The sequence below is a fragment of the Gymnodraco acuticeps genome, unplaced genomic scaffold (assembly GCF_902827175.1).
Source record: "Gymnodraco acuticeps unplaced genomic scaffold, fGymAcu1.1, whole genome shotgun sequence".
NCBI lineage: Eukaryota > Metazoa > Chordata > Actinopteri > Perciformes > Bathydraconidae > Gymnodraco > Gymnodraco acuticeps.
In genome coordinates this window covers 1,461,140-1,477,083 of record NW_022990027.1, presented here as the reverse complement: position 1 = coordinate 1,477,083, position 15,944 = coordinate 1,461,140, and the positions used below count along the sequence as shown (strand labels likewise).

The 15,944-nt window shown below is 40.3% G+C and overlaps 1 protein-coding gene across 5 annotated transcripts in view; it reads right to left on the bottom strand.

Annotated features, from left to right (window-relative positions):
- The window catches only part of gria1a (glutamate receptor, ionotropic, AMPA 1a), a 77,441-nt gene that overhangs the window by 17,642 nt on the left and 43,855 nt on the right, over positions 1–15,944 (bottom strand). For all 5 annotated transcript variants that reach the window (XR_004568785.1, XR_004568786.1, XM_034214908.1 and 2 more), the window contains exons 10-11: positions 12,414–12,620; positions 10,942–11,381 (exon numbers count right to left, since the gene is read on the bottom strand). Coding sequence is in view for 3 of the 5 variants with exons in the window: in XM_034214908.1 (XP_034070799.1) it covers positions 10,942–11,381; positions 12,414–12,620 (647 nt within the window). In the remaining 2 variants the exon portion in view is untranslated. The remainder of the gene's footprint in view (positions 1–10,941; positions 11,382–12,413; positions 12,621–15,944) is intronic.

Here is a 15,944-nt window from a genome sequence, read left to right as displayed (position 1 = left end):
CTAAAGAATATATCTAGGATTAAAAGACTAATGTCAAAGCAGGATTTGGAAAAACTTGTCCATGCTTTTATCTTCAGTAGACTCGACTACTGCAATGGTGTCTTCACAGGTCTCACTAAAAAATCTATTAGGAAGCTGCAGCTGATTCAGAACGCTGCTGCTCGAGTCCTCACTAACACTAAGAAAGTGGATCACATCACTCCTGTTCTGAAGTCTTTACACTGGCTTCCTGTGTGTCAAAGAATAGATTTCAAAATACTGCTGCTGGTTTATAAAGCACTGAATGGTTTGGGCCCAAAATACATTTCTGACCTCCTGCTAAATTATGAACCATCCAGATCTCTCAGGTCTTCAGGGACTGGTCAGCTTTCTGTCCCCAGAGTCAGAACTAAACATGGAGAAGCAGCATTCAGTTATTATGCTCCAAATATCTGGAACAAACTCCCAGAAACCTGCAGGTCCGCTGCAACTCTGACTACTTTTAAATCCAGACTAAATACTTTTCTTTTTGTCGCTGCTTTTAATTGAACTATTCATATCTTTGACTGCACTGTAACTTTTATCCATGTATTTTTTCTTTTAATGTTTTAAATTTAAACGTAATTAAACTCCATGACATTTATGAGAGGGACTGCTCGAAAGTAGGATATTTGGGATATCCGTCGTAGCCAGGGTTTACGATCAGTTTTTGGGTGATTTGTACTGAGGAACAAGTATCACATCACCGACGGGTGAAAAATAGTGTTTTGGTAACACGGGGTGTTCAGGTAACACTTAAAGACTTTGTTATGGAACGCAAAGCAGAGTAGGGGGCTAGTACACCCTCCTGAGGGTCCGATTGGGGATTTCATGCGAGCATAACATGGTGAAAACAATCAGTCTAAATTAACAATCGGGACGGAAATGTTCGGATTTCCAAAGGGAGGTTCTGTGAATAAATAAAAAATCAAGAACCGAAAGAATTGAGCTATTCATATCTTAGACTGCACTGTAACTTTTACCTTTTAATGTTTATTTTATTAGCTTTTCTTTTTAATGACTGATTTTAAATGCCATTTTCTTAATGTCTTTCATTTTTTGTTTTTCTTTTAATGTTTCTTTTATTATCTTTTACTGTTTTTAAATGCCTTTGTCTGAATGTCTTTCATTTTTGTAAAGCACCTTGAATTGCCTGGTGCTGAAAGGTGCTATATAAAGTCAAGGGCTTAGTTACATTGGTTGAATACACTGCAGGTATTTACATATACATATTTAATGACATGAAATGATAGACCCCATTGAATTTGTTTCCAAAAGGACAACATTATTTTTTTATTTTCCACCATAGGAATTTGGGTGTGAATAGTTAAAATATTATTTTTGTTTTTATTTCTATGATTAAAGGGGTCCTATTATTCAAATGTTCAGGTTTGTATTTGTACTCTGTGTCTCTACACATTGTTTCAGAGCTTTATTGTTAAAAAGGTCTTTTCTCACACTGCCTGTGCTGCAACACCTCTTTTCACCCTCTGTCTGCTCTGATCGGTTAGCTGGCCGGCGGGGGTGTGTGTGTGGGAGAGAAACTCCCTCTCAGGGTTGAACTTTGGGATTTTAGCCTTTGCAGACCATTTACATGCACACAAACCTACACAACAAGTACTATAACACTACAAGGCACACATGTCTATTCACCACTTTAAAGTTAAACCTGATACACCAGGGAGGTTTACTCACATAAATAAATACAGGCCCAACAGCATTGTTTCTGACCCCAAACAGTGAATACAAATTGTTACCATCATATTGTAGATTAGTTGGTTTAACAATCTTAAAAGGTAAGAATGAAACATTCTAGTCATGGACCTGTCAGCCCTACAATTAAATATGCATTTTAATTGAAGATCAAATGTAGGTTGAAGGATCTTGAATAAATTCTCTTTTGTAAAGTTAACAAATGTATGTGTCCTTGTTTTGGGATTTTAATACCTTTTTATTTTGTCTGTGTTGTTGTTGCAAATGGAGCTGCTGAGATGAAGTGAACATGTCGGATAGGGATATACAAAGCTATGTTTTCCTTAGTTGTGTTTACACAGTGTCTACAGTATATTCTATCCTATATCTAAGGGCTATGATAATTAAGGAAACAAATACAGCAGACATACATTTTGCTCTCTGCATATCATTTGTGTATAGCAACAAAACATTAATTGTTGTATGGCCCATACATCTTAGCTGCATTCTTCTGGTCTAACAGCCCTTTCAATCCACTGAGTTATATCACAGGGCTTTTGGTAATTAGCGTTTCCTTAACTGAGCCTTAGCTGCTTGTAAATGTTATGAGTAGATAAAAGTTGTATTAAGCTCTCGATTCCCCATAGCCTCCTCAATGAAAAACAGCCTGTTATAAACATGCATAGTAATGTGGGCATGTCTGGATAATTAACCTGAATAAAGTATTTAAGAACGTGATTACCTTTTTATGCAACTCTGCAACCATATAGGTCCCAGTGCTTCCTGAAAACACAAGTAAAAGCCAAAATGTGTTCCTCTGCTGGGGCTTCAAAATGTATCTCTGAGCACACACGCCATATTGGTTTGATGTGCAAAACACAATGCTTTTGTGGTCACCTGGACCCTAAGACACGTTTTGAAATGCACTTACAGTAACTCACACTCAGTGTCCTTATTCTGTCTCTCTCCGTCTCGCTTTTTCTCGATGAGGCTCTGGCGGGTGTGTTATGGCGAATATTGTAACCGAGTGGTGCGTTTTTATCAGATTTTTGTTTGCTTTTGGTTTCATAGCCGCATGATTGTTAAATATTTCAGAGCGCTTTTAACTTCAAGGCCAAACTAACATGCAAGCTTTAACCAGGGGGCAAAAAAAAAAGATGTATTAAATAAATTATCTCCCCCCCCCCAATCTCCCACTAAAGGTCAGTATTACCATGCCATTGAGATGAAAACTGAATATTATGTTAATTTTGTTACAAGCCTGCAGCAACCTCACCATAGCCTATAATTACACTAATTTCTGTATGCAATGGAATATTTGAGAAACAGCATTATGACTCAGAATGCTGTTTAAGTGTTAAATGCCTGTAAGAAGCAGCGGAGTTAAATGCCACTTGGCAACATGCAGTAGCCTACGTCTCGCTTGAGTGATGGTGCATGGAAACAAACAATTGAGCTCCGAGCCGTTTCCCAGGCGATGGTGCAGAGGGATCGATGTGATTGAGATATGACTGTAATCATTGTATCCGCGGCTGCTCACGGGTCGCTTAGTGATATCATGGATTGTGTCTTAGCGGCGTGTAACCTGAGATAAGTCAGTGCTGGCGAGCTGTGAGAGCACTCACTATACTCGCCCACACACATACGCACAGCCTCTTAGTCACTCGGACCAGAAAGAACAGGAATCAAAACACGGATACATCGCAGCTGAAAATCAATGCCGTAAACAAACTGACCTATGGTGCTGTAATGTGAAGCGTGAAAACACAAAGAGGTGACATGCATGTGCACTGATGTGCAGTTCCATGGAGCGGAGACACTTGAAGCTGCGCCGCTCTGACAGAAAAATCTGTGTCTCTTTACGGTTGCCATGGCAGCACACTCTGCACTCCAAACAGATTTTAGTCATCCCGCTGCTCATACCATATGAGCATACCCTCCCTCTCCCTGCATTTCTCTCCATAAGGGCAACCACCCCTATAGTAGGATGGATCTGCTGTTACAGATAGAAAGCTCTCATTAGGGCTCCATGCAATATACAGTGTAGCAAACACGGGGTTTGACTGATAAGCCTCTAAGCACAGCGCACATCTGGCCTGTCAAACTATCGACAATGTTTACTTTAGTCCAGGTAGATTTCCCAAGTGGCCTCGAGCCTTGTGTATAATTCATGGCTGCAGGAAAGACATACACTGTTGCACAGCTTGATAACGCCCCCCCCCCCCCCGCTGTAGGAAACATATGTGGGGGACTGTTTTTAAATGCAGATTTGACAGTGTGTGTGCCTCTGAGGAGATGGTGTCTCTGTCAGTCTACAAAGTGTGATACCCCAGTGAGATTCTCTGGGGGTGAACGCGTGTGAGTGTCCCCTACTTTTTTTGCGAGTGAGCAGGCATGCATGTATGATCAAAAGTTGCCTTCATGCAATCTCCAGTCCAGATTAATAAAACATAAGCGATGCCATGAACTAAACTGAACCGTCTCCTCATGAATAAATCATTTCCTCCTACCACGTCTTCCCCAACTGCTTTGACAGCAACTCACTAACAACACAATTATGTAACTCAGTGGCTCGCAACATCATCTAATTTATTTTTCGTTAATGATAAAAATATCAACAATAGCGGAAATTGATAAATAATACTATGGAATCAATTATTCCCTTCATCAACAACAACAACAAATCTCTTGGGTCCTCCCTTAGGACTTTTTAGCAACTGCCTCTTGCATTAGACCATACAAGATACAAGACAACATCAAATGCATAACTTTACATCAGCTTTGCAAAGCTGAATTATCAATGTATGAGAATGTTTTCCAGATGTACAGTATGTAAAGTACAGGATCAATAAGACAAATATGCAAACATATTAATATAGAAACAGTAGTGCCAAATTATGGGACAACATGCATGATTTTGCTTATTTTATCCCAATAAAATCTGTCATGCTCGACTGACAATTTTGTAGATTTGCCACTATTCAGATAGCCCATAGTTGTTCCGTCCCCTTGAGTGCACAATGAATATCAAGTTGAAGAGAACTGGAAACATTTTGTGACAGATACTGCCCCACAGTGAGCATTTTGATGTCTTTCTTATTTTGTCAGCTCTACTTTTACACATCACTAACGCTAATAGCTTGCTAGCTGAACACAGGAACCATTTTACACTATGAAAAATATTTTTTTTAAAACAACATATGTTCAGAATAGGATTACAACAAGCACATATTGACAAAAAAGCAACAAACATCACTGGAAAAAAAACTCAGTTAGAGAAATACTGACACCCCCCAGGGTTACCATAATGCACCACGGGCTCCATCCACTATTGAATGATTCTGACCGCCCGGCTGAGAAATTGCTGCTGTGGCAGGCAGGGCTGTGAGTGACAGAGCTGATTTATTTCAGCAATGAGAGCACATAGGCGCTGAGGAGAGGAGACAACTCCACATGGCCGTAGGTAACACAGATACACACCTAGGCGCACTCACACACAAACAGATATCATACACAGACAAAAACTTTTCAAAACATATTCGCCGGAGGAACATCATGAATCTGCGCCCTTCTGTACAAGTTCTCCTCTATGAAATAGCTCCCAGTCGACAAGCTTTACACAGAAAGCCAAGCTATGTTTAAATCCACAAGGTAAAAAAACACAGGTTCTGCTGAACGTATATGCTGCCTCTGTTATTATAACGTTATTCTGTCTCACCTTCAGCTAACATACAGTAAAGAAGTCCGTTTTCTGATATTCTACCCGTTGCCATTTTTTTGTTGGTGCTGTGTGGGAGTAAATGCCTCACTATCAATGTTTAAAACACCTGGATTACACCATTTCTGTCCTGCTGCTGCTTCACAGTGTAACCATAACATTGGTGCTTTCACAAACAGATGTCCTACCAGATTTTGGAGTCTAAAAAAACAAAAGCTTCTTATCTTACATATACTGTAGGACCACTGTTTGTGTCCCATCAAAGTTGTTTTGTTGAAAACAAATTCTGCTTTGTTTCGATTTACGATGTCAGCCACATGTTTAAAATGGTTATTCTAATCCGGGTAAAAATACATTATTTCGTAGGAGACCGGGTTGGCTCATGACCTTTTTCAGGCATGTTCAAATCTTTACGGATGTGATCCCAAAATCAAACAATGACAACTTAGCAAAGTTAAATAGAAAACACATGATGTTATTACTGTTCAAAAGTTCAAATCAGACTGGAGGTGTGAGGGTGAAACAGGAAGCAGCTGTAGAATATGATGTGAGAGGGAAAAGGCCACACAAGATGAACTCTTAACCAATCACTGGAAGAGGCACTAAAGGACGGGAAAAGAGCAGATGAGGAAGACTGAAAAGAGGCGATAGGAGAGGAAGTAAATGGGGTGGACGGACGGATGCAGTGTTGTGGCGGGGGGGGGGGGGGGATCACTCTCAGAGTCCACCTGTCTGCAGAGATAAACACAGGGAGGGCCCAACAGCACGGACTGGGGCTTATGGGAGGGCCTGACTGACAGTGCTGACATTTGGAAAGAGCACGGTAAACAAGATCTCACACTGAATAAATAGCAGTGGGAACAGGGGGGCTAATACACACACACACACGTACTGTACACATTAATGCATCACATCGATGTATGAATGCATGCCTACGAGCATGTAAACACACACTACTAAAGCACATGCACGCACTCACACAGAGACACCTTGAGATACCTTCAGAAGGGTCCAATCAGATAGTGTTAGGCAGCAGATAAAGAGGATGGCAATAAGGGCTTGCTTTTAATAGAACCGGCCCACACACACACACACACACACACACACACACACACACACACACACACACACACACACACACACACACACACACACACACACACACACACACACACACACACACACACACACACAGGGAAATTAAACACGCCTACTGATGAATCCAGGACAGAGTGGATCGTCAGCGTTGTTCCTTGGCCTTTTGTCTCTGATTAAATGGAGAAGCATCAAGAGTGAGGTGCTTTGAGCTGTCTACTTCCAGGCTGAATGCACCTCCGGAACATTCTGTTCTCACCCATTAGTGACAAAGGCACAGTGATGAGAGGTTACAAGCACATTGCTCAGAAATGTCAGAAAAATCATTGACAGAATGTTTTTTTATATGTTTTGCTCTTTTATAATAATTAGACAGTAATGCATATAAGTGGCTCAAAGTATGACGCCTCAAAGGTTTCAATACAAAAAGAAAATATGAAATGAGATATCCTCGATTTTAGAAAGGTCTTTCTTTTTCTCACACTCCCTGTGCTGCAGCTCCTCTTTTCACCCTCTGTCTGAAACCAGAGCCCAGTCTGCTCTGATTGGTTAGCTGGCCTGCTCTGTTGTGATTAGTCAACTGCTTAGAGATGTACCAACTCTAAGCCTATCACGTACAATGTGTTGAAGCACTATCCAATAGAAGCATAAGTGTGAGTGATGTCACTATGTTAAAGAAATAATCAAATAATTTAAGCCTTTGCATTTGCATGCATGAAAAACTATATAACACTACAGGTATGGGAAAACCCCCAAAAGCAAAATAGGGTCCCTTTAATGGCAAGTGGCATTGGTTTCACTTAATATTCTAAATACTTCTAAGATGTTCTCCGATTATTTTGTCACTGCAAAAAAACAACATTAATCTCATGTTGTTGCTAAACATTTCTGAACATAAGTTAATTAAGAATGAATGTAAGACAAAATAAATAGAACTAGGTTCTACAAAAACACACCAAACTTGATACTATAATTATATGAGGCTAATTACATACTTGGAAATGGATTAAAAGAAAGTGCTTAAATGCATGTTGAAAATTAGCTTTAGGCAAACAAATCTAAAGAAAAATGCACACTCTCCCAAGCATACAGGAACAAAAATGTTCCCATAAAAGCCTTGCAGTATGAAAGAATAATTATCTCAATTCCCAATGGACCAAATGCATTGGTACACAGTGTTCATGTGAAACAGAATGTGTGAGGTTACAAGTATTATCACTTCTATCTGACAAAACACTAGCAGTAACATAACATGTCCTTTTAAATTTAGCAGGAGCTCATAATGCTTCAGGAGATCCTTCCACACGCTGCTCCGTGTGTGAGAACGGGCTGTGCTAATCAGAGCAACTAGGTCACCCAAATATTCAAGGAGAAGATGTTTCCTTCAGGGCAGTATTCAGCGGGGTGAAACATTCACTGTGTTGGTTTTTAAGATACCATCAGACTCCACTATGCTGATTACTACAGCGTGGACTGCTGCATATGCTAAACAACTTGTGTTCTTTTTTATTTTTAAATGCCGCTTACAGTTTTTTCTGAAACAAGACAGTGGGTCACCTTGGAAGAACATTGTAAGAAAGACATTTGACTCAAGTCCTTGGAGGATACAAGCCCTAAAGCTCTCACCCTCACACCAAGGAAATCTTCTCTTGTACCTGAAACCTATTTCAATGAGAACATTTTTTTTGCTGGAACATTTATGGCATGTGTCAAAGATACTCATCAATGTCTGTAAAAGAAACGTGGCTATAGAGCAGTGGACCTTGAGACATTTTAACCCATGGCATCTATCTAACCTCAAGCCAGCGAGCGATACACCGTTAAACACAGGAAGACGTCCCCAGGAGTAGAGCCAAAATGGCAGCTAAGCTAACACATTTAGCACCCAAAGGCTACTCGACTATACCCAGCCTGCTTCTGGCCGATGTTGCAGGAAAATAACAAAAATGAAATTAGACTCAGGCTAACCTAGCAACGAGACCATGCTCCTTAGAGGCCTCCAGCATCATGCTACTGACGGGAGAACTGCAGGACAGAAAGCAGGACTCCAGAAGGACAGGCTCTATGTCTACGTTAATGATGCTTGGTGCTCAAAGTTGATAGACAATATTTCCCTGATGTCCGATTTGATATATTATGGATGTAGGCTATCTCCCAAGAGGATACACCATTGTTTTGTTGCTGCTTTTACATACCTTCCGATGCAAATACAAAAAATGAATTACAGGAATGCACTACTTGTTGTGACCTGTTTTTCTTGTGTATTATAAAAGACTACGTTATAACTGCCTCTTGTTGTGCTACCCTGTGTTGCATGATGTCATAATCCTTGAATCTTTGAATACTTAAATGAAACTCGAGGCCAACAGTCTTGTTTCAGTTTTCACAACTTGTGATGAAATACACATATTTTACATCTGGTTAATTTGCATTCAGAGGTGTCATCAGCAAAATGGCTCCAAGTGAAGAAACAATCTGTTACTTACTACAGCGGTTTGGTCCTTTTTTTAAACAGTCTTTGAAACGTCTTGCATCAGCAGAGCTCGCTATCTCCCAAAGCAAAACAAATGCAAATACTGTGCAAATATGTTTGAACCCATGTGTGGGTCAAGCACACACACAGAGACATACACACCAATGCACACAAACACACAGAAATAAGTGTGTGTGCGTACACAAAGACAGACCACAGGGAACGGACAATTTGCGGATGCGTGGTGACATTCTCTTTCTCTGTGAGGCGTACGAGGAAATCAATAGTTATTGAAGATGCATTTTCTGGCTGCAAGAGAAGAACGCTCGGACAATAGGCTTCATCCTGCAAGAGGCGCAGCCGAGGCTCCAGGCAGAACGTGGTAAATGTCAGGTGAGGGGCCCGTGGGGGGAGGGATTCAGTATCTACATCATGTACAGCTGAGCACCTGCAGCATGCAAGGTGCAGAGATTTCTCCCTTCTGATATTATTGCAAGGTAAGAGCAAAGTGAAAATACATTTTGTAAATGTCACAAGATGGAAGCCAAGATAAAAATGGACCGTTACACATGCTGTAATTCCTTCAACCTTCAGCCACTCAATCATGGAAGGCTGCTGTTTCTTAGTAACACTCCTCTAAATAAAGACAAGCAATGTTTTCTTACCTACCTGGAATTGTATCTAGCCATGCAGATCGTTTTGTTTTTATTTGCTCAAGCTTCAAGATAACAGCTTTGAGATATTCCCTCATACAATGGTGGTGAAATGTCATTTGTGGTGCTCGTTACATTGAATACAAAAATACAAATTTAATTCAACAGCCATATGACGTCAAAAACAATTAGGATATGTGTCAAATGTTACTGTTAGCAGTTTCCATTGGAATTACTTGTTACCATTTTTATAATGACTATTCCTCTATAATAGTTATGAACCTTGTGAAAAAGTGCTAAGTCGGGCATTGTTTCTGGAAACATTAGCTTATACATCTTTATAAAAAAGGATTTTCAGTCAACAACAAACCATATGGCATTCACCTCCATTGTGTGGGTTGAAGGCGAAGTCCTTGAGGTGGATACCTCAAAGCCTGGGCAAGAATAGCATCAACCACGAACCCTTACAATATTTATTTGAAGCCAGCATCGACCTCTCCATCCAGAAACTGCAGTATAGATGTATTATGTATAGGTGCAGCACCACACTACATGTATACATAATGTATGTATTTGAATGTTTAAAGAGATACGGAGCTCTGTGTCGATCCATGACCTACCCTGTCTCTGCTGGTTCACAGCTATCGGTGATAATACTGACGTTATCTTCTCATCTCCTCTGGTTGGTCCCTCTGGAAAGCTCAGAAAGTCGACCTCAGTGTCTCTAATTTCAGACACTTAATGAGATTTTTAATTGGTGACCTTTTGAGAATGGTTTCACACCAAAGCTCATGAGAGCCCTCGAGGGGAAGCCAACACGTACCACTCACGCCAGGATCCTGCTTAACAATCTCTGAAGGGTCCAATATTTACTTTTGCCTATGGTTTGACCAACACACTTGTAGATACAATTACATATGTTATATCATTGGAAGGAGCTCCACAAGAATGTATAGTCCAAGAAGTTTCTGCCATGTGTACAGTATACCACCACAGAAGGTTTCTGTGAAACACAATACTCTGCAACATGACCACAGCTTAAACTCTCTCTGCTGCTCTTCATCAAACTTGTATCTTTGCTTTGTATGACAAGTGACAAAGAACAACATCTCTCAATAAACAAAGCCCAAAAGAGTTGAACTAGAAAGCCACACTGCCTGTTGGAGAGTCGGTGTGGAAGACCGAAATATTTTGTACGTAGGAGGCACTTAGTGTCTCTTTTTGTAACAACAAACAAAAGCAGAGACTCAAAGCACAGTGGACTCAAAACACTAAAGAAATGTAGGCCTTACCGTGGTGAGATATCGCAGCCCTGCTGCATGAAGGCCCCCAGTGAGAACCAAAGGGAGTTGAAAATGCCAAACTCATTGGTCTGCTCTAGACTCTGCTGGTTGTTCTGTTGCGGGGGGGCCTGGCCCTGCTGCACCCCGTTGGCTGAAGCTTGGGTGGGCGACTGCGGCTCAGCGCCCTCCTCGTAGTCCTCAGCGTGCCACTCGTACGGGCTGAACCGACTGACAAGGAACAGAACCACGCTCACGCCGATGTAGGCAAACACAATGCACATCCAGATCTCGTAAGCTAGCGGGTCCAGGAAGGAAAACACGCCAGGTTTGGATTTGGTGGGTTTCTTGATCATGATGGAGATGCCAAGGGACATGAAGGGCTTAGAGAAGTCGATCACTTCTTCACGCACCAGGGTGATGGTCAGAGGGGCCACAGCCACGTCTGCTTTCTGAGGGAGACAAAAAGAGACAGGCATGTGACCAGACGTACACAGTGGCAAGAATATGTCTTTTCATGTTCTAACATATGTGTTTGTTAATGGGAAAAGCACAATAGTTTCTTTATCAGAAGACCCACGTCAAATACTGTAGTGAATCCACGATGATAAATGTTTAAGCATCTCTACAAGCTATGCTCTAAAAATGTCACCAATGTCATTTAACCAGGGGGTATCATCTATATTGTGTGTTTGTGCTAATTACTGTTTTGCCAATGTCAAAGACACAATGTAATTTTTAAATATTGTTTTCCTCTTTCCTTTGTCAAGTCTACTAACCAAATTCAAACCTGATCTTCAGTATCAGATATCTGTTATTTTTAACTCTTAACTTTTTTAGTTGTTGTTTTATATTTAAGGAAAAACAACACAAACATAACGTTATTTTCATAGTAAATGCTGGGGCGTAGTCAGAGTCTGGGATATGTGAAAGATCACCAACAACATATATTTAAAAGCTTTTTTTGTGTGAAAGTAAACCTTCAAATGGCACGTAATAGGGAAGATAACAATATGGCTTAATCTGGTATAAAAAAGTTCAATTTGTATAAAACATGTTATTAAACGTTTGATCTAATAGAAAGCATGAGTTTATGCTGTAATGGCTGTAGGATCAGAAATAAATAAAAAATGTAACTGTGGTTTTACTGGTTTTAAATGGAAATATTTTGGTCCTTAATTAAGGGAGTGTCTGGTGGCCTTCATAGATAATTGTTCACTTTTTATAAGAGTTACAACTTTACTAAACTCATACCCTTGCCAGGATGTACGACAAATGCATTAACACAGCCAAATTGACAGGAAAATGTGAAATGTGAGGCACAAGGTTTAAATACTGCAAAACGATCAAGGCAGACTGCTCAAATAAAGTTAGAATTGAGCTGCACGTTAATTGATTGGCTAAACAGCATTCACATTTGACTTTTAGTAGTATATTTCACCTTTAAACTGGGAATAATATCCAACACAAAACAGTCCACTCACCCCATACACCAGTTCTCCCACCATGCCGTTCCACATCTTATTCTCTGGGTCTCTTGCTCCATATTTGCCATCTGAAACCACCTTCAGTTTGTACTGGTAGCCGACATGTTTGGCTATCTCTGCAGCCAGCTCCACAATGTAGCCCTCATATTTGTCATTCCCCACAAGCTGCTCATGGTTCTTCTTCATCATCACATACGGAGACTCCTGTTGGATGAAAGGGCAACCATGCAATCATTAACTGTAACTCAATTACACCAGGTGTCAGAAATAACATACATGAAATCAATGAACGGTTACTGAAATAATTGCAATTTTCGATGATGTTAAAACAAAATGAACACTGATATGTATCATTTCTTGACATAAGCCTGTATCATAACTTTTACAGCAGGGCAGTTTGTTAAGCTAATTAAAGCAGAGACAGTTTTATGGCTGATAATAAAGCTTCAGCATGTAGTTAAGCTTTATATGAATATTTAAAAATGCGGGAAGGTTTATGGATGAATTCAATGCATCACTTATCTCTTTACCCCTTGCTCATAACGGAGGCTTTGGATAATAAATCTCTCTGTGAAAGGTTCAAAGATAATTACATGGAATCACAAGGTATTATTTGTGTCTTTGTTCATAAAGGTATGGTGTATAATTGAAATACAAAAGGTGGTAAGTATGATTACGGCGTCATTGCCTCATTGAAAGGAGGGTTGATAATATGAAGCCGGTTGTGAGGATACGGGGGAATTGTAGGGTGTTATTAAAGCTGAAAAGACAAAGCATCTGAGAACAAGAAGTGTGTGTGTGTGTGTGTGTGTGTGTGTGTGGGTGTGTGTGTGTGTGTGTGTGTGTGTGTGTGTGTGTGTGTGTGTGTGTGTGTGTGTGTGTGTGTGTGTGTGTGTGTGTGTGTGTGTGTGTGTGTGTGTGTGTGTGTGTGTGTGTGTTTGAGCAATGTGGTGAAGAAGACATTTTTGACCTCTGCTCCAGGGCCAGGCTGTTCTTCCTGTCACATCCTTCATCTGTACATCTCACACTGATTGGGTGTCTTCCCGCCGACATAACACCTGGGGCCCCGCTTTATTTTAAGAAAAATCTATTTCATATAGAATACCAGTCAACTCAATCTACTTGCACTCTGATAGGCCTCAATTCCAACAAGTTGTTATGTGTGCCTGCTCTTAGCTAAGGCTGTGCTGAGCCGAGCAAATCCTGCCGTAAGATTTTATCAGGGTCTAGAGATGTGGGGGTGGGTCGGGGTTCCTCTGTGTTTTACAGTTATCTGGGTTCTCCTGCTCTTTATGGTTGAGGGGAAGGTAATCATTGTTACACATGGAAACCTGAGGCCCATTGGCAGGGAAATGGCACCCCAGGGAGACGGTGGTGGGAAAGGCTGGTGTGCAGCGCTTTTGACAGGGTATGCACTTGCACTGGCAGCCACAGACTAAGTCAGATACACATACGTATGCACTCTCTCAATTACCCGCACTTCAACACACACACATAGATGCGTGACATGGCATAGAAGGTCCTCCAGGACTCATTCTCATTGGTCCGCACAGTACCGCTGAGATCTGCTGTTACTCAACCATGGTGGATATAAAACAGACACACATTACAAATCTAAATAGACACAAAATTATATAAAATCAGACCACTGCCAAAGCATTCACCTACACCTCGGATGGTCCAATTTCCCGAGTTGGAAAGTTGTTATTTCGATTTGATGAGCTTTGACGTTACAAATTCATTAAGTATTATTTTATTGGTTAGAGAGGCTTACCAAATGTTGGATGTCTGTTTAAAGTTGTTTTTCTGACATGTCCATGTGAATATTCATATTCAGGATAGCCTTTTCCAATTATTTCGTCACTACATAAACGCAGCACAAATCCTGTTTCGAAATAATAACGAATGTGAAACATGATGCACATATCTGTCCCGTTGTTTGGATACACATCAACATGTAATGGGTCCTTCACTGGCCCATGCAACACCATGCCGCCAAGATTCATGAATATCGTGCTTGTAGTTTTTCCGTGATCATGCTGATAGCCAAACAGACCAACAAATTATTTTTGTTTGCCGTTGGAAACATTTAAAATGTAAACCTATATCATTCCTCTGAGACCCATTTTAAACAACATACAGTACGAGAACGCGAACATTACGTAATTTGCTTATAAATGCTACTACTCCTTGCTGAAAGCATTTTACAATACCTGCACGTATTTGTAGTATCTGCACATGGCGAGTATGCATATAATAACCAACTACTTGCATGCTAACACTAAATCTTGAAATTCCAGCCATGGCCTGGTTTTAGTGTAAAGCCATGATGGTGGAGACACTAAGCTCCAGTGCTCCATTAAACATGCTCTGCTTCACTCCTCCAGATCTCCTGGTAACACCGGCCTGGACTGTGTGCACAGGCTGGGACAGCAAGGATTCTGGGAAAGCACAAAGTGAGACCTTCGAATTGGCAAAACAACACGGTCCCTGAAGCAACGCATCAGCGAGTACAAAAGTTATACGGTGTAAAAACTCTTCTGCTGCCAAATAACTGTTCACACCTTATCTCTTCTCTTAGCTTCCAAGACTGGGAACCAATGTATCTTCCTTGAGAAGGGGACACTGATAGGAGATTATGTCAGAGTTATTTTAGGTCCGTTCTTTATGAAGACCGCAATCTTCGGGTGTAAATGAGGATGTTCACATTTGTTTTAATTAGATGCCAAAAGACTACATGTCAAGTTTAGCAAAGTACACCCAATGCTATACATCTGCACTTTACATATTTATTCCTGGAGTACTCCTTCATCAACACTAGCTGTTGTTCCCCAGGTGTTAGTCTGTATTTCAAATCATGTTAAACTGGTCTTTATTAAATCCGTTTAATTTAATTATTTATTATTATTTGTTTTAACCTCTCTCCTGGTTAGCAAACCATTTTCTATGCAATAGCTAGTACATATGTGTGGATTATTTATGATCATTTATGAATAACTTAACCTTTCTAAAAGATGGCCTTTTGAAGTACTATTTGCATAAGAACTTATTCATCCTGGCAAAATGGTTTGTCCTGCGAGTATTATTATACAAATGATGTATGTACATTTCCTAAACACATTTTTAGACTTTTATAATTTAGTTAAATCAGGTATTATCGAACGAGTGGAAACTATGTAGCTCATCTTTAATTAGCCCAAATTCAAAAATAATAATGCTTAATTACTACTGCAGCCATTTTAGCTCCAATTCGTTCACACTTGTGCATTGTTTTTCCCCTACGTCTGAAATAAAATGAGGGTTATATATTTTGTTCCACTTGGGTGCTTGTATTAACAGTGTGTTTGGTATGACATGAACACAGCATTGCCAGATGATTCTCTTTGTCACAATATATTGTCGATATGCGCATCTCTCCTTATTAATACTCTACATGCCGTTTCAGCTCCATCACCTCCCACAGACCTTTATCCGGAGAGCTGTGAATTTGTTCTTAAGGGAAGCACATAGTTGAAATGGTTTAGCCAG